General features: G+C 43.4%; 1 protein-coding gene across 1 annotated transcript in view; it reads right to left on the minus strand.

Moving 5' to 3' along the window:
• The window catches only part of LOC134441311 (stromelysin-3-like), a 29,238-nt gene extending 13,608 nt beyond the window's left edge, over positions 1 to 15,630 (minus strand). Inside the window, exon 1 of the mRNA XM_063191581.1 lies at positions 15,294 to 15,630. Within this exon, the coding sequence (XP_063047651.1) occupies positions 15,294 to 15,407 (114 nt within the window). The 5' untranslated portion in view covers positions 15,408 to 15,630. The remainder of the gene's footprint in view (positions 1 to 15,293) is intronic.
• Positions 15,631 to 19,440: the final 3,810 nt, after the last annotated feature.

Genomic DNA, 19,440 nt, shown 5'->3' on the forward strand with positions numbered 1-19,440 from the left:
GTGCAAGGTAGAAAATAGTTTAAAGGCACAAATCGTCAATCTGCTTTTGATCACGTTCGATTTCAACATTCCAACAGGAAGCCTCTAGATGCAGAAAATAAATAGCATTTTGCCGAGACAGTGGCAGGTTAGATATTGCCGTCAACAAAACATTGTGTTCTCTACTGGTTGCCTGGCTAGCTCTGAGTAGGCCTAGCAACGCTCTGCGAGTGTATGGAATGAATGGTGCATCACACATAGGACAGGTAGGACCAGGCTGCTGTATTGACAACTGTCAGTTAACCATGTAGGAGTGAGCAAAGAAAGGAAAAGGGTCTCTATGCTGAGTAACTATCTGTGCTTTTTTAATGAAGTATATGGAAATTATATCGTAGTGCTGTGTGTCATATTTCCCCCTTTAATTCCCTCTCTGTATGTGTGTGAATGTGCATTTGTATCTGTGCGTGTGAATGTTGTTTCCCACTCGTATGTCTTCTAGAATTCTGTGACTGTGCCAGTACATTTTGGGATGGGTTTTGATTGGTGGGAGGTGTCCGGGCGGGAATAATTAAGAGATTAGATAGGACTGGTATTGATAAGGGGTGGGCTTATTGATCAGGGTTCTAAGACGTGTACTAACTTTTAGGCAGAGTTGAGAATATTTTAACAGAGGGCAGATGTGTGAGAGGGTTGTGGGGAGTTTCGTTCAGAAGCTATTGCTAGTTAATTGTTTATTGTTTTCTTGGGGGGCAACTCCTTTTGCCCGCATTTTAGACTGAGGAAATAAACAAAGACAATAAATTGTAATTGCTGCCACCCATCGCCTTTGAAGTGACTACAACTCGGTAGGGCTGGGCAATATGACGATATATATCGTTATTGTGATATAAGTGTATATCGTGACCTTTCTCCTATATCGTTTATATCGTGATAGTAATTTTATCCATTGTATACGAATGAATATCATTTAATTACATTTCAGTAAGTTCATGTAACTGTAAAAATAACAATAAAAACATCCATTTTAAAGAAAGGTTGTTTTGCGAAATGAAAAAATAAAGAGCAAATAAAGAGAATAACTGAAAATGTATGTAATTGTGCAATATCGTGATATATATATATCGTTATCGTGATATAAAGTAATCCATATCGTGATATAGTTTTTTTCCCATATCGCCCAGCCCTACAACTCGGCACTACAATATTTTGAAATATGTTCTATTTAAATGTGGAAAAACAAAAGCCTTAGCTTTTCCAACTAATAAAAAACAGCATTTTGAAACAAAGTTTTCTATGAGAAGCTAAATTTAGTCTTCAAAAAACGTTTTCCCCAACTCATGAGCCTGAAAGAGGGGGTCGTCTTATATTCAGGGTAGTCTTACATTCGGGCCAATACAGTAGGCCTACTGACCTGTTACAGTATAGTGCCAACAGTCCACAGCCTGCAATACTACAATACAATGATAACAGCCAACAGTCTATAGCCTTCACTACTGTCCTGTTTCCATGGTTACAGCCTTCACTACCTTCCTGTTACCATGGCTACAACCAGCACTACAGTAGACAGCTGTTGCATCTACAGCCTTCACCTGTTTCCATGGCTGCAGCCTTTACTACCATAATGTTTCCATGGTTACAGCCTTCACTACCGTCCATGGCTACATCCTGCAATACCATCCTGCAATACCATCCTGTTACCATGGCTACAGCATTCACTACCGTCCTGTTTCCATGGCTACAGCCAGCAATACTGTCCCATTACCATGGCTACAGCAAAGGTGCTACAGAGCAGTTGCATCTACAGCCTGCATTACCATCCTGTTTCTATGGTTACAGCCTTCTCTACTGTCTCGTTTCCATGGTTACAAAAGAATGGTGTTACTGAATTATATAAGTGTTACATGTGTTATATCAGTTCCTCCAGGATTTTGCACTGGGATTTTGTGATTTTTGCGGTCAAAATGTCTGATTTTGTGGCGGCGTTTTATCATTTTTTGCAAAGATTTTGCGCCCCTTTCTGGGTTTTTTTGGTAACTGAAAACCACAATCAGTCTAAGCAGACTTAAGACAAAAGAGAGAGAGATTCAGAAACACACTTCCTTTTAATTTTCTGTAGAAATCCCAACACAAATTACATTTACAAAAGTTACATTTGGCCATGGGGGTAATTTGTCCTCGGCTCGCAGGTGTTTCTGGCCCTGCAGATGATACTGCACCATAGACTTTCTCCGATCAGGTGTGCCTGCAGACTTGACCAGTAGGCCTATGGTACGCACCAACCGCCAAAAAAAAAACACCGGAGAAATGACAGCGGACCATGACACCGGAGGAAAAACTACATGATTGAGAGTGTAGTCAATATGTCTGGGGATGTTTTTTTATGGTAACTTGTTGACGTTGACAAGTCTGTAGAGCTACTGTTTTGAAAACCGAATTGTTTCACTTCTCGAGGTGCAGTCCATGCACGCACATACTAGCCTAATAATTATTTTAAAAAGAAACTGCTACATTTAACTGCGATGACTTCCCCGACTGCACTTGTGTTCTCTCTCGTGCACAGGAATGAAACAGGTAGGCTACAGGCAGACGCCACGCCTATCATTTGGATACAACTTTTCAAGCTTTATGCAACTTTTTCCCTCGAAAGCTGGCGCGGAGATGTCTGCTGCAGCATGCATGAAGTTCACATCACAAACGTGACAGAGGGGTCTGCATAAAGTGCCCCGGCTTTTTATGCTTCCAGCTCAAAGAAAAGCAGCCCGACTACATCAGCCCCAAGGACTGTGTTGAGCGCACCGAACGCCAGTCCAGGCTGATCACGCGCAACCACAAGCGGAACCACGAAGCACTCAAATAACAGAACACAATTTGCAGCATGCTATTCATGTCAGCAAACATAGAATAACACGTGTGCAATAAGTCTTGAAATATCCAAGCTGTAATGCAACATGCTAGATGCCAGCTGCCTATAAACTCCACAGAATGTTGAAGGGGACAAAGGGGAAAATTTGCGGGAAAAATGCGACTTTACAGGAATTACGTAGCATCGTGAAATTATGCGGAATATCATTGAATTTGCATGAATCCACGCGATCGCTGAATCGCGAAAAACTGGAGGGACTGTTATATGCAGGTTTTGTTAAAAACGAAAGTTCGGGAGACGCGTAATGAGATTTGACAGGTCTAAATTAACAACTGCACTCTATTCCCTGCTCGTCTGTCATTCGTCTATTTTCTGTGCGTTAAAACAGGTACGCCTACCTACTAGGGCTGCACGATTATGGAAAAAATCATAATCAAGATTATTTTGGTCAAAATCGTAATCACGATTATTAATCATGATTATTGATTTTTTGCAGATTTTTTTGAAAATTATAACAAGATGAAATATAACCAAGAATTAACTATATACGGGATGAGCAAAATAAAATGAATTGTAATAATTATGTAAAGGCAATAGCATGAAACTTAGGTGGACAGATTTCTGGCCAGAAACACCAGGCTGTCAGTATGTTCTGGCTTGAAGGATGCTCTCAAAGGTAGATCACTATTGCCACGATTAAATCATGATTAAAATTTCGACTTTGATTTCCCTAATTTATCACGACTTTCGTTTATTTTCGATTAATTGTGCAGCCCTACTACCTACCCACCCGATTCTCATTCTCTGCTCAGTCATCATTCAACGGATTCGTAAGTGCAATGACAGTTGACAGTTGGCACCCCCTTCAATTATCAACACCGCATTTATTCCCCGCTCACCTGCTCCAAGTCAGAAACTTGCCCAATACGGTATTTTCGCTATTTGCTTTTAACTTACGTTCCTCAAGTGCAGTGGTCCAGCGACCCTGTAAAGCACTTCCATGATTCCTCGAGTGCAGTGGTCCAGCGACCCCGTAAAAGCACTTTCATGATTCCTCAAGTGCAGAGTCCAGAGACCCTGTAAAGCACTTTCATGATCGGTTCGTGGTTCTCCCGCGAGAAACCCACAATCACGAGAAGCTCGTTCTCCAGCGAGAACGAAGATGTATGCATACATAGGCTAATGAATTCTAATTTCAGAAAGCACACTTATGAAAATACATTTTGCAACATCTGATTGGACAAGACACATTCTGCAGACATTTTACGCATCGCTAGGCAGATACCTTCCCCGGAGACTCCTCCCATCTAAAAATCACTCTGCCTTTAATAGAATGTAACTGGGAGTACTTATTTTGAACTCACCAACATTCTATTTCATAGGCTACTATGGAGAGGCTGAGAACAAGCAGGTCATCATAATGGTCCATACATTTCTAAGAATGACTTCTGAGGGCCCCATGTTTATATTTTGTCTAGGGCCCCAAAATGGCTAGATCCGCTCCTGGTGACATTAGCTGCATAGGGGAGCTGCATCTCTCCCTTGTGTTCTTCCATTTTTCCATTTCCTGCGGCTCAAATGAGATCCAAGCAAAGTGGTTCTAATACACAATTTGACAAATAAATATCTCGTTCTTATGAGTCATTATTTGTCGTAAAGGTGCACTGTGTAATATTTTTTGTAGTTTATTTCCAGAATTCCTGCTGCCCATTTACCTTTTTCATGAATACGTACCACCATCATCAAATTCTAAGTATTTGACAGGGAAAATTGCACTTTGCATAAATGGAAAGAAGGATCTTCTCCATGGTCCACCATTTTGAATGTCCAGAAATAGGCAGTTTTAGCTGAAACACTTACTGCACTTTGGTAGTAAATATTAGTTCATGAATTAGTAAATTAGTAAAGATCAAATTTGGCTGTAGACGGCACAATTTCACTGAGCAGTGTAGTTGCAATACCTACTCTGGTCACCATCTTCCACAGTGCACCTGTCCTTTACGGTAAACACTCACACAAAATAAAGGTCACCAATGGAAGGAGTGAGGGTGCTATTTGAATGTTTTGTCTCAAATACTGTATATCTTTGATTACTTTACATAAGCGACCAATTACTTTTTGTGCGTATTTATCACGACTGGTGTGACAGTTGGGGGCCCCTATGGAGGGCAGATTTGGTCGGGGCCCTAGGCAATTGCCTAGGTTTGCCTGAAGTAAAGTCCGCCTCAGAATGCCATACACATGCACGCACGCACGCACGCACGCACACATGCATCCACGTTTTCCTGTGAAAGTGTTTCAGTAGCAAAGTTGCACAGCGTTCATATTCATCATTCCTCATCTCAGTAGCTTCAGTCTAGCTTCAGTAGTCGCAGTCCACATAAAAATGTGCAAATCAAACATGGTTTCATGGAATGTTGCGGGCTGGCACTGTCAGCTTGTCACTGCATAGCAACCATACAATCTGTCAATTCAGAGTTACTTTTCTTAACAGAGGAACTAATAATGAAGATAACTATAAGTAGGTTAAAGCCTGCACATCCAAACGTCTGACCTGGGAGAAGGACAACCAAATGATTGCCAAAGATTTGTGCTATTTGGGTCTTACGTAATAACATAATTTCTAACATTAAATGATTTTTTTTAACAACATTTCCAGTAGTGACCGTTTAAGGGTTAAAAAGCAGACTGGGCAGGGGCTAAAGCCACTGTAGCAGCCATCTGTGCATGTGCCTGCTCTCTAGAATGTGTTACGAACAGACACATAGGCAGTTCCATGAGCACATAGGCTTTTCTTTCTTTTTCTCTTGAATGTGTTCATTAGAAGCTCAGCATTTGATAATCGACGCAGAGTTGCATGCCTGCAAAATTGCATTCATGCCTCACCCGTGCAAGGGGGCAGCCCTAAATGGCACCCGTAAGGGAGCATTGTGGCAGGGCGGTACCATGCTAGGGGGTACCTCAGTCATGGAGGAGGATGAGGGAGAGCACTGGTTAATTACTCCCTCCATCAACCTGGCAGGTCGGAAGTAGACTTGAAGTTTTGTCAGAGGACGCGCGTACACCACGCACTGATAAAGGCTTGATAGCCGAAACGCGTTTGCTTTTGGACATGGTGGTAATCTATAAATAAATAATGAGCCTTAGTTTGTGGGTGCGGATTTTTCTTCATTTAGGGTCTGGAGTAGAACCAGCAACCTTTGGTCTACAAGTCTGACAACTTAACCGCTTTCTCATGACTGCCCGAATCCAGGCAAATCCCTTATCCTGTTCCTTTAACCCCCACCATCTCCCCCAGATATGTTCTTGCTCTTGCTCTTTGTTGTCTTTCATAGTTCTGTTGTATTGTCTACATGTATTCTAACTTGCAAAGTGACTTTGAGTGTCATGAAAAGCGCTATATAAAACTTTTATTATTATTATTATTATTATTATTATTATTTATTATTATTATTATTATTATTATTATTGAAGATTCCAATGATTCAAGATTCAAAAAGCTTTATTGTCTAATATGTTGTCATATTACAAAATTGTCTTTTGATTGAAGGTGGGTGTGTGTGTTAGCGCGTGTGCACGCGCATACGTGCGTGCGTGCGTGCGTGAGTGTGTGCGTGCGCGCGTGTGTGTGTGTCTGTATGTGTGTGCCTGTGTGTGTGTGTGTTTGTGTGTGTGAGTGTGTGTCATTTGAGTCATTTGAGAAACGAGTGTGCTGTGTGTGTATAGTTATGGGAATGAAGGAATTCTTGTAAATAGCTTTCCTGGCCAAAGGCACTCTGAACTTAACCTTCTGCCAAAAGGAAGCAACTCAATAAATATGGAGTGGTTGGGAGGGATCTAGAAGGATGGAATAAGTCTTCCTTTCTACTGCCTGGATATACAGATTCTTCGGCTCTTTCTGGTGAATGCCTATTAGCTTGCTTGCCTACTTATTCTGTTCAGTTTGCATTTGCTTGAATTAGTGATGATGCCATACCAGGATGTTATGTTGCAGGTGATGATGGATTCCACAAGAGATTGATAGGCTCTCTAGGTCGTCCTCAGACGAGCCTTAAATCATTGCTTCCAATCATCCCGATTCTTCACTGGTACTCTGGGTTCCTACGTCCTTCTTAAGCATGTCCACATAAGTTAGTGTGGGCAGTTGACAAAATGTCCTTCCTGACACTGAGGGAGATACATGAATTGTGCTTTCTTATAAACTCCATCTGCAAGCTGGCTAAAGCAGTGTTTCCCAACCTTTTTGGTGTCGCGTACCCCCTAAACCTCTTAGTTGTGCTATGAGTACCCCCTAATTCATGTTCTATATCACTTTCTCTGTCCTGATGTGACTGCTCCATACATTTGTTATAACAAAAGCATTTTTCCAAGTACCCCCTGCAGTGTGCTCGCGTACCCCTAGTGGTACACGTACCCCTGGTTGGGAAACACTGGGCTAAAGGACAGGTGTTGGTCAAGCTGTGTGTCAAGGTATGACCTTCTCCACCTGTTCCACTACTTGCCCTCCCAGGATTAAAGGTCAGGAAAGTGGATGTGGGGTGTCAGGTGTCCGCCTCCTACGGCAACACAGTTCTTTAGTCTTGCTGATATTCAACTGCAGTGAGGTTTATTTGAACCACAGGGCCATTTTGTTGATATATTGTATAAAATGCTGTGTACTCGACCCTACATGGATTTGTCTCAGTGGACTATGTCTGCATATGTTTGTAACCATTTCTTTTTTCCTGATTGTGCTCTCAGCTCTCCCAGTTGGGATTCACTTGCGTCAGGTAGGTAGCCTATGGAAAGCAGAAGTGGAAGAGACGGTCCCGCCACGTTTAAAATGACAGCATCAAAAAAATGTTTAGGAAACTGTGTGACAGCACCACTGTTTCATGACAGGATGTCCAGAATGTTGGTTTCTTCTTGTTGTGGTCGACAAAAACAAGTAGGGAGCTTTAATTTATTTGTCGTCTCATGCATACTACTTTAGTCAAATTTTTAGTCTATTTTTTGTAGTCAATGATAACGCGCACATTGTCCGTTTTCGTCAGTGTTTTTTTTAGGGAAATGTTGCCACCTGGTCTTCGTCACGTTTTTGTCAAAATGGGCTGTTGCCAAAAATGTCTCATCTCGTCTTGTCTGACAAAAATAAAACTCATGAAGAGTGGGTAAAAGTAGTCGTAGAGCAGCAGAGTAGAGTAAGGTAGAGTAGAGTAGTATGTTACATTATGAAGAGTAGGTTTAAGTAGTAGAGTAGTAGAGTAGTAGCCTCGCGACGCCATCCTCTGTACTCCACCCAAAGATTTTGGCTCCGCACATCGTCTGGCAAAAGCCTCGAGCTCGGTTCTCTCAGTGTTTCGCCAATCAGCAAACAGTTGAGAGTGGTGACGTAGAACTCACCCGCGAGCTCTGTTACTGATTGGTTAAGGTAACTATATTCACACTTTCGTTTTGTTATTTGTATGCTTTTGCGACGCTATAACGTAACAGGCATGCTAATAAAGCACAATATGAGCTTTAATTTGAGTTTGGAACTGCAATTAATTTAAATGATAGAGTAAGATCAGACCATCTCCCATCGTCCACGGAGACGGATTCCTCATGGCTTTTGCCAGACTGATTGACGGAGTCAACAGTCGGCTATTTACCCAGGCTAGTAGAGTAGTAGAGTAGTAGTAGAGTAGTGGAGTAGTAGTAGTACAGTAGAGTAGTAGGTCACATTCTGGGCACAGGTTAACATAGTAGTAGAGTAGTAGAGTACAGTAGAGTAGTGTAGAGTAGTATGTTACATTATGAAGAGTAGAGTAGCCCCTTAATGCATGCCATACCTCCAATGGCACGCTGTAATAGACATTGAACAGTTAACTACCATATCGTTACAATATTATGATATAACACAGGGCCTTTAGTAATGTACTTTGACTTGGTCATTGCCATTCTGGTAACAGCAAATGTATAATGACGTGTCTTAATGAGTTAAAGTAAAGTAGTGTAGTGAAGGGGAGTAGAGTTGCCCAGCCAGGACTCGAACCCAGACCTGGGGTAGTAAACTGGGGCTCTGACCACTACACCAAAGAGCCAGGCTCGTTGGTATGACAGTCAGAACACACCCACAACCCTACTGATGGTCACTCCATCACACTGCCTTCCCCTTCACACACTCATGGTGTCCATCGTGCAACTGCCCGTCATGCTTCTCACATCCAGTGTGCCCCGTCATCAATGCTTCACCCATCACTGGGGTCCCTCACACCGGGGTCACCAATCCTAGGGGTCCTTCACATGGAATTACAGCTCGCACACCATGGGTACGCTTCCGATGGCCTCACGGTAGCCATCCCACTTCTGACACCTTTTGTAGCAAAGGGGAGTAGAGTTGCCCAGCTGGGACTCGAACCCTGACCTTCTGGGGTAGTAAACTGGGACTCTGACTTCTACACCCAAGAGCCAGGCTCAAGACAGGGCTGGACTGGCCATCTGGCACAGCCGGCATTTCCCAGTGGGCCCCGCACCCTCGTGGGCCCCTATTTTCAGAAACGTTAAAAAAATACAAAATGAAAATACATAGTACATTTCTGAAAATAGGGGCCAACGAGGGTGTGGCGCCCACCAGTGAGTCTGTAGTTCTGCTGCGCCGTTAATTATGAGGGGGTGCTTTAAGCCAAAAGTGCCCGGCCTATTTCTCCCCCAGTCCAGCCCTGTCTTGGGAGGGTTAGTGGCTGTTTAGATGTATCTGGGATTAAGATTACTATCTTAGAGATGGTGCTGAAGGTGGGTGGATTAGTGACAGATAAGTCAGATATACTGTGTGTGTGTGTGTGTGTGTGTGTGTGTGTGTGTGTGTGTGTGTGTGTGTGTGTGTGTGTGTGTGTGTGTGTGTGTGTGTGTGTGTGTGTGTGCGCAAGAACTCCAACCCACGCAACCACAAACACACAATACACTTACAACCACTCACGCAACCACAAAGTGTTTAAATATTTGCATGATGAACAGTTGAACACACACAAATATTTAGACTTTGACAACACACATAGGCCTATACAAACATGTATACTCTCTCTAACACACACACAGACACAGACACAGACACACACACACACACACAGTGAAAAAAACATACACATACAGACAAAATAGACACACACATGCATTAACACAGAGCTGCACATGTGCAGTACATAACTTGGTGACTCTTACATCAGGCCGTAGACTCGCATACACCATGAAAATACAGGTAGTTCTCTCAACAACAAAAAAAATCATCCTCTGATGCTCAGCCTGTAGTCAGGTTGCATTCACACACACACATACGCACGCATGCACGCACACACACACACACACACACGCACACACACACACAGGAAGGTGACTTTTTATCAGCTGACTCTTCCCAAGAACTGAAGAGAATGCACACTAACACACAAACACACACACACACACACATACACACACACACACACACACTCACAGACACACACACATCCTTCCTCACAGCCTGCCCTCTGCACCTCACAGCCTTGTAGCCCCGTCCACATTACGCTTAGTTACTCCACAGTAGCATCTCCCACATGTGGACTTGTCCTATACCAGCACTGCCTATATAACACTACACTACACGTTACATTATATTACATGACATCACGCATTGCACTGCACTACTACATTAAATTACACTTTCCGACTCTGCATCCCAAGCAACACTCCCTTCTCTCAAAACACACACACGCACACACACACACACACACACACACACACACACACACACACACACACACACACACACACACACACACACACACACACACACACACACACACACACACAGTGCAATTCCAGGGAACTTTTTTATCAGCCGACTCTTCCCAAGAACTATAGAGATTGCACACTAATGATGCACGTGCACACACACACACACACACATACACACACACACACACACACACACACACACACACACACACACACACACACACACACACACACACACACACACACACACACACACACACACACACACACACACCACTAGGATATTAGAAACATAAACAGATTTATATGCAGTTACAGTTCACAGTAACGTGTAGACATGGCCTACTGCAGGCTAGCCTATATGATGTAGCCTATGATACAGTAGGTAGGCTATACTTAAACATTTATTAGACAGTAATGTACAGATTTAGTATGATGTGTGTATTTATTACAGTATACAGTAACATTAGTGTGTGTAGGGGTTGGTGAGGTTGCGCCAGGGAGGCTAGCCCCAACAGCTCGCGCACGAAATAAAGCCTGAAACTTTATGGCCTCGAGGGACGTTTCTCAGTGCGCGCGTATGTATGTGCCGGATGATGCCTGCTCTCTCTCTCTCTCTCTCTCTCTCTCTCTCTCTCTCTCTCTCTCTCTCTCTCTCTCTCTCATTCACACACACACACACACACACACACACACACACACACACACACACACACATGGGCGTAATTTATGGTGGGGACGGTAGGGACACGTCCCCACCAATATTTAGCCCCCTACTGTGTAATCACGACCAGTGTTGCCGGTAACGTTGTAGTCGCACTACTTTTTTTCAGTAACGAGTAGGCCTAGTCTAACAACTACCATTTCAAAACGTCAGATTAAAGTTACTTATATAAGACACCGTGCGTTACTATTTCTGGTAGGCCTACATAGGCCTGCCTACAGTAGGCTACTTTTTGTTTCAAGCGAGGAGTTTGAGGCGACGCCTGAGTATATGATATGAAAAAAAAACTTTTTATGAAAACTTTTATGAAATGTGATAGAGGGATAACTTCGCCCTGCCATTAAATCAGATTGTGGTGAAATGTAGTAGCCTAGTCCTACGTATAGGCCTACAAACGGTTCTGAATCTTAATTAGCCTATTCCAACAGTTGTGCCGACATCATCGGCAATTTCTAATTCACTATTTGGGTGCAGGGACCGGAGCCCTGCAGATGCGTAAATAGTTGCGTGACAAGCAGAGAGAGGCGGAGAAAGGTGAAGGATAAAGTGGCCTATTTAAGAAGAAATGTGGTATCTGCGCAGCGCAGATAATAACGAATTGAAATGCACACTTTATCTACTAATACAGGTGTAGCCTATTTAAACTACCGTCGAAAGGACGGGCAGGCTTCAGAATCTTCAGTCTTCCTTTTAAAAAAATCCGTAGGACAAACCTCTGTTAACGCGACCCATGTGGTAAATCAGGGGTCGGGAACCTTTTTGGTGGAGAGAGCCATAAACGCCCATTTTAAAAAATATATTTTTTGTGAGAGCCATACCATTTTCGCCATTATTTCTAATGCTAATTGTCATGCACAGAAGGGAATAAAAGTAACGCTTGCATTGGGGACAAGAAGGGAGAGCTAACGAAAGAAGAACTAAAACTACTTGTAGATGTGCTGATGTGCATTTAAGAAGCCACGCGCATGCATTACCTTTAGTTTCTATCTTTTATGCATCGGAGTTGCCAATGAGCAATGAGAATGACGGAGGTGCTTCTATTCTAGCCATCAGACAGACACAGGGAAGGTGCATGAGGAGGGAGGAGGGAGGGAGAGAGAACTTCAAGACAGGATGCTCATCTTGGTCGCGCTGACATAGTTAACATTTTACAGCTGATAGCCTATGTGGCTGACATGTCTATTTTTAGTAATTCGCGAAAATGCCCTACAAAGCGCGTCCCTTACCGACATGCGTCCCCAATACAGAACGCATGATTTAACCGCCAAATAGGCTACAGGGCGATTCCGTATTTCAAGGGACGAATGGCAACCCTACGTTTGCCTTCGCATTGTGGCACCAGTTATCTCGCAATCACACTAAACTGGGAAAGACTTACGTCAGTTGATTCAGCAAAAGTTCTTCCTGTAATCGAGGGAGAAGTACAGCGCTGCATTTATATCCCTCACTTGCGTTTCCTCCACTTGATTTGCCATCATAATGGCACGGTCGTGAACAGTTTCTTTGTTTTGGATACAACCGTTAGCCAGCTGAACTTTAGGTAAAGCATTACGGATGGAATGTTATCTCACACGACACGACCCAGCGCTGGCACGGCATTGTCCAATAAAAAAACGCGTTTTTCATATCTGTACAGTAGCCTTCGTCGAAGGCCTGTGCTTGGCTCAGCTGATCGGACCTGGGATGGATTAAATGCGCGATCATACTTTATATTTTGAATATTATCTTAACTTTTCGATTTCAGTAGGTCCATTTTTAATTTAGTGCCGTAACAAAATTATTCATGGCTTATTGAGTAAACAAATGACAGGTTTGTCCGAGAGCCACATGCAGTTCCCAAAAGAGCCACATGTGGCTCGCGAGCCATAGGTTCCCGACCCATGTGGTAAATGAAAGAGTTCCTAAAGGAAGGCTATATTTCGGCAAAACATTTCCCTTATTTCATATTAAATTAACCTGACTTGGTTTTACAGGCTATTTAACTGTAGGACTACTTGAGTAGCCTAGACTAATTGCTGCGACTTGGTTCTGATCTCGCTGAACATCCAATGCGGCTGAAATGGAAGCCTTCTTCCATGAAGAGTAGGCCTATGTAACCAACATCATTCAAAAATCGCAATTAGGCCAACACCTACTCATTGTGTTGTATTGCATTTCGGTCATGTAGAAGGGCTACAAAGCTAACTGGTATGTTGTAGCATTAAAATTCGCCTACAACGTGACACAGTTGGTGCGCAACTATGTGGTGACATCGCTGGAATTTCTGTCAAGACGCGCTGCGCAAAGACACTTGCACGCGCACGTGTGTTGCCTGTAGGCTGCTAAGATGCAAACGCAGCTACAGGCAGGGAGAAAGCGAGAGATAGGGAGTTAGCCTATGAGGATGTGTTGTTTTGTATGTAGGCTACAACAGTCCACACAGCATCGCTAATTTTGGAGGATAAAAAGGGTCAGTCGGCACCGGAACCCCCCAAAAAATTCTAGGCCCGGTCTTATTTGTTTTTTTATTTAAAAAAAACTTGCAAGCTTATTTCAAGAAAAGGTTTGCAAATATCAGTGTCATTTTTGTTGCTGTTAAAATAGGCCTAAATGTCAATAAAGTGAGTAGGCTAGGCCTATTGGCAGAACTGGTGATCATTTTCATGTTAGGCAATACCACTTTGCTGACATTTGAACCCAAAGCTACTTATATGTTATTGGTAACAGTCTCTGGAGCAATGTTGTATCAGAACTAGCTGCTTTGGTCAATTTCACTCCAGTCATGGATGGAGGTGTAAGAGGTAGCCTAAGGGTGGGATTTAAGCCTGCAACCGTGTGATTGAAAGACCAACTTCCTAAGGAACGCTGGTTGACATATCATCTGCTCATTGATAGGCCTATAACATCTGTGTGCCATGAACTTATGATTGGTAATCACCCCCCCCCACACACACAGACACAATGAAAATGGTCAAAAATCATCCCTCTAAAACCATTGAGCTACATTAATTCATAGGCTAATACATTCACATATTGCGTTAAAATTGTACTTTTAACCATTGTATTTTCTAAATTTTCTCGGGGGAGAACCGAGAACCCCCACCAATTTTGTGTCCCCACCAATGTCAAAGTCAAAGTTACTCCCTTGCACACACACACACACACACACACACACACACACGCTGTGCCGGTATGAGTACAAAGCCTGTTCGCTTCTGGCACGAGGCCATGAAAAACAAGGGCAACTTTACCCTGCATCGGTTGACTTGACTGCCGTGAGGGAACATAAGAAAGAATATTGTGACTGCACCCTGTAATTTAACTAATATGGACGCGACACAACATGTATTGTATTTTAATTTCGTTATGGTGCAGGCTTTGTTGGTCTGCATTCCTGAAGGAAATATGTGCGTTGACATAAACAGAGACAACAGTTAACAAAGCACAGTAGGAGCGCGCGCTGTTCCACTCGGTAGAAGTCAGTCCCCGGTAGTATACCCTATTCCCTTATAGCCCGGTAGGGTGATATACCGTGTCCCATATGCCATGGACTTCCATTTAGGCTACTGTATTCTAAATGACTCGCAGTAGCCTAACCAATCACCCGACCACTCTCATCGACACAACACAGGACAACAAAGACGGGTTTGTTCAAGGCATCAACAGGACACTTGCGACAATGGTAATTCGTTGTCAACCATGCGTGTAATTATAAGAAAAAAAACGTCAACGCTTATCCAGAGTTGGGAGAGTAGTCGGGACTGTAGCCTACCCATGGCCCGCTCTCCACCCCACCTGTGGCGGCTTCGCGCACACCGCTCACTCTCACCTGTCCGATTGTTTTTTGGTTGTGCAGTCATTGTTCAAATGACATTTTCAATTGTATACAGAACTGCTAATAGTATGGAATGCGCAGTCATTTAACTTGTTTGCAAATGATAGATATGTGATTGCAAGTAGCCTACTTCTATAGGCGCGTGCACTAAACACCGCCGAATAGCCTACTGTGCGGCTTACCTCCAATGTTTGGCTTTTGTCCGCGCGCTCCTTCTCCACGACCGGCAACGAGTTCAGGCACAGGAAGACGTTGAGGGTGAGAGAGCTGTAGAAAAGTCCTCGAGAGAACCACATCGCGATGGATTCTGTTGAGCATGCAACCTGCCACGGTCCGATTCGCAGAGCAAAGCCGACTGGACGGCGAAACAACTGCGACCCGAAGTGAAGCGCGAGGTCTGTGGACTAGAAAGTTAAAAGTGTTGCGAGCCGACTGCGAGATCTGAAGACTGGAACTTTTTATGTGCAGAGATTTCTTTGTTCTTGGCTCGCGCATTACACTCCATACCCCCTCTTCATGGGCCGGGGTGACATCGCGCGCCACCACGTGACGCTTATTAACCCTCCCCTGGTACAGACACGTTTACTGTACATTGAAAACACTGAACACACTAAAAACACTGACTACATTACACTACACTACACTGAACACACTGAATGCACTGACTAGTCCACATTGGACACACCGACTACACCACATTACACTGAATTGGGCCTACACTGAATACACTGAACATACTGGCCACGTTTAGGCTATAGGCCTATGTTTAATCCAGAATTAATAATTCCTAATTAAATAGTTCCGGCGAGTTTACATTGCACTTTCATTTAATTCCTAATTGTGAAGTGTCTATCTTGGGCCTACATGTTGTTTTCAAAGTGGAATCGAGTTCTATTCAAAATAAAATTTGGTTCTTAATTAAATGAACGAGGCAATTAACTGATACATTTTTACTGTATGCCTACACTGAAAACACTGTCTAGGCTACTCACACTGTGAAACAGTAATACAGTAACAGTAACAGTAACACAGTGACTATATGTTTCATTGGGCACAAGGCTACATACACACACTTTCCACATCACCACATTACACTACACACTACTGTACACACTGCTATTACTGTACACTGAAAACACAGAATATAGGCTACTGAATACACTTTTACTGTTATTTTTAAATATTTTTGGGCTTTTTATAACTTAATTGTGACAGGACAGTTACGAGGACAGGAAATGAGTGGGGGGAGAGATGGGGAAGGCTCTGCAAATGACCTTGGGCCTTGGCCCATTTTTACTGTTCTAACTATATAATAGTATATTGGATGCACAGTGCAACTAAACACAATGTAGTTACTAAGTAAACACACACTACACTACTATGCAATACTACATTACACTGCACTACACTACACACACATTGCATTCACATTTTTTTCTGTTTGCTAAAGCAATTAAAAAAAAAAAAACTTTAGCTGCTTTTGCAGAACTCTTCACACAAAGGCACAAACCTACAGCTATAGGTTGCGGTCTGTAACCCCGTCTGTAACCCCGGTTCTCTGAGGGAGATGAATGATACATCTCACTATGCGTTGCGCCCTCTGCGTGACCATTTGCCGAAGCTTGCTTTCAATCATGCCTATTGGCCAATGAGCTGCGTAGCTGAGGAACCCACCCCCTCTGGGTATACCCCCCAGCTACACAGGCTCTGAGCTCCATTCTGAGGCAACTAACCTCTGAGCTCGTGGGCCAGGGGGGCAATCTGGTGAGACATCTCGTTCATCTCCCACAGAGAACTGTGGTTACCGACCGTAACCTAGTTCTCCTTCGGTAGACTCATGTAAATAAAATCGAAATGTATTGACATCCCTAGTCACCACCGAACTAGCCATCGTAACAAATCTCTACTTTCCACCCATTTACGAGGCTCAAAGTTACTCAATACTTAATTTCATAGAGTCGCGGGGTCGTTGACATGTAAAACGAGGCATAGAGAACTTTGATAGTGCAGTTAGTTTAGATACAGGGCCATTTGTACAGGCTGCGCCTTGGAGAACTTTACTTTACTTTATCTTTGATTAAGTCGACTCACGATAAGTCGACAGTCTCTACGTCCTGGGCCCATTTCAAGGGTGTGGCGGTATCTGAGGTGTGTCGGGCAGCAAGCTGGGCTAGCCGGGGCGGACACATTTGTCAGGTTCTACCGTCTGGACGTTACTGAAACGCCTCTATTAGCATAGGGTTCTGGGCTCGAGTGGGTAAGGCCTTCATAGAGGCCAGGCTTTTCCTGTGCGTTCTAGGTAACTGCCAAGGCACAGGGGGAGTTTTAAAATACCCATAGTGAGATGTCGAGTGAGTCAACCGAAGGAGAAATAAATCGAAATGTATTGATGTATCGGAAGTATCGGACGGCGATTTAATCGAATCACATCGTATCGTGGGGCATTCTTAAGAATCGAAAAGAATCGAAACGCTGGCCCCTGTGCAATGCCCTAGCTCCCTGTTACTCATTGCGCGGCTCGCGAGCCTCAGGCGGCTCGCAACGCCTGACTTGGCGGCTCGCAAGGTTATAGAAAAAATATTATAGCCCAACACAATCAACAGACCTGCATTTAAAATCTGCCATGCCTACATACATATACAATGAACACGCATCACAGTCATCTGCATCACGGCAAGTAGGCAAGGCTATGGGCACGTCTACATCAAGATCTCTTTTTTCCACCTGGCTGACCCGGCACCCCATGCGTCGTTGTTTATTTACTGACAAATTTGACTCGGGCGCGCGCAGCAAGCCACATTTCCCCTCCGAAGTGAGCCGCGAAAATCAATCACAGATCTTATTTGAAAATGCATTGGCTGTCATTTTTATGGACGTTTGTTCACATTTTCATTGGTGGCTTAGTTTTGCATTGTTTTCAAAATAGACGGCTTTACATTCTAAATGTCTGTGGGTCGTCTATCAGCAGAGAAAAGAGCGCCGAAACTTAATCTAAAAAAACCTTATTCGGCAAACATCATTCACAACAACGCCACGACACTCAATGGCGGAGACTATCTTGTCCACATCGAACGAGTAATTCCATCATACATTGTGAATGATGCGTGCACGCGCTTGGTGTAACTCTCTCGCGCAGATTGCATTGTTGGTGACCACATCGCAAATCGCTGTTCACTTTCGCGCCTGGTGTAACTCTCTCGCGCAGATTGATTGGTGACCACCTCCCAAATCGCTGTTCATTTTCAGTTTAACCTGGCGCTGTCAAACGGACAATGAAGGCAAGCAGAGCGCGAATAAAGTATGTGGAGTCACGTTGGAATGCTGCAAGTTGGAAACTTAAACTTTCTCTCTATCTCGCTTTCTCTCTCCGCACGGTATTGATTGGCAGCTGATAGAACTCAGTGCTGTCGGTGACGTCGCATTTTTATAAATAATAAGTTAACAAGACCACCAGGCAACCATCCTTCACAAGCTCAATAACTCTTGAGCCAATATGTTCTATGTTCTGAGGTCTATCCATCAGATATCAAAAATATGCTGGCTAACAGCGCCAGAGAGAGAGAGAGAGAAACAACAAAAACTGGACTCGTCCCTCTGTTTTTGTGTTGGTTTTGACTCTGGTTGCATGTATTGGCCATCTGTCAGTGCCAGGTTAAACTGAACTGCCCTATTGCTCTTTGATGTAAAAGTGCCCTTCAGCAGAGGTGTCTTTTAATGTTTAAAAGTGAGCTAGGAGGCCTAACAGCAATTGCTGACATAGGGTAATTAATTAATAATTCAATCATTTAATAATAGGCCTACTAATAATTTAAAAATGAATACTACTACTACTAGTACTTATAATTTGCATAAATAATACTACAACCATGTATAATGAGGCCAACACCATCATGATGTAATCCCCCCATAAAATAGAAAGGCCCTGAAAAGTAATGGGGGGGGGGGGGTAGTGGTTGGTTGCGCTCCATGCGGCTCTCCTCCTGATTTTTTTCTCCTGATGTGGCTCTTGAGGGAAAAATAGTGAGTATCACTGCCCTAGCTCCATAACACAATAGTAGAGGAAAAGTAATTGGAAAAGATCGAATCGAACCGAATCACATCGTATCGTAGGGAATTCTTAAAGGGACACTGTGTGAGATTTTTAGTTGTTTATTTCCAGAATTCATGCTGCCCATTCACTAATGTTACCTTTCTCATGAATACTTACCACCATCATCAAATTCTAAGTATTCCTTATGACTGGAAAAATTGCACTTTCATACATGAAAAGGGGGATCTTCTCCATGGTCCGCCGTTTTGAATTTCCAAAAATAGCAATTTTTAGCTGCA

The sequence above is a fragment of the Engraulis encrasicolus genome, chromosome 24, assembly GCF_034702125.1.
Source record: "Engraulis encrasicolus isolate BLACKSEA-1 chromosome 24, IST_EnEncr_1.0, whole genome shotgun sequence".
NCBI lineage: Eukaryota > Metazoa > Chordata > Actinopteri > Clupeiformes > Engraulidae > Engraulis > Engraulis encrasicolus.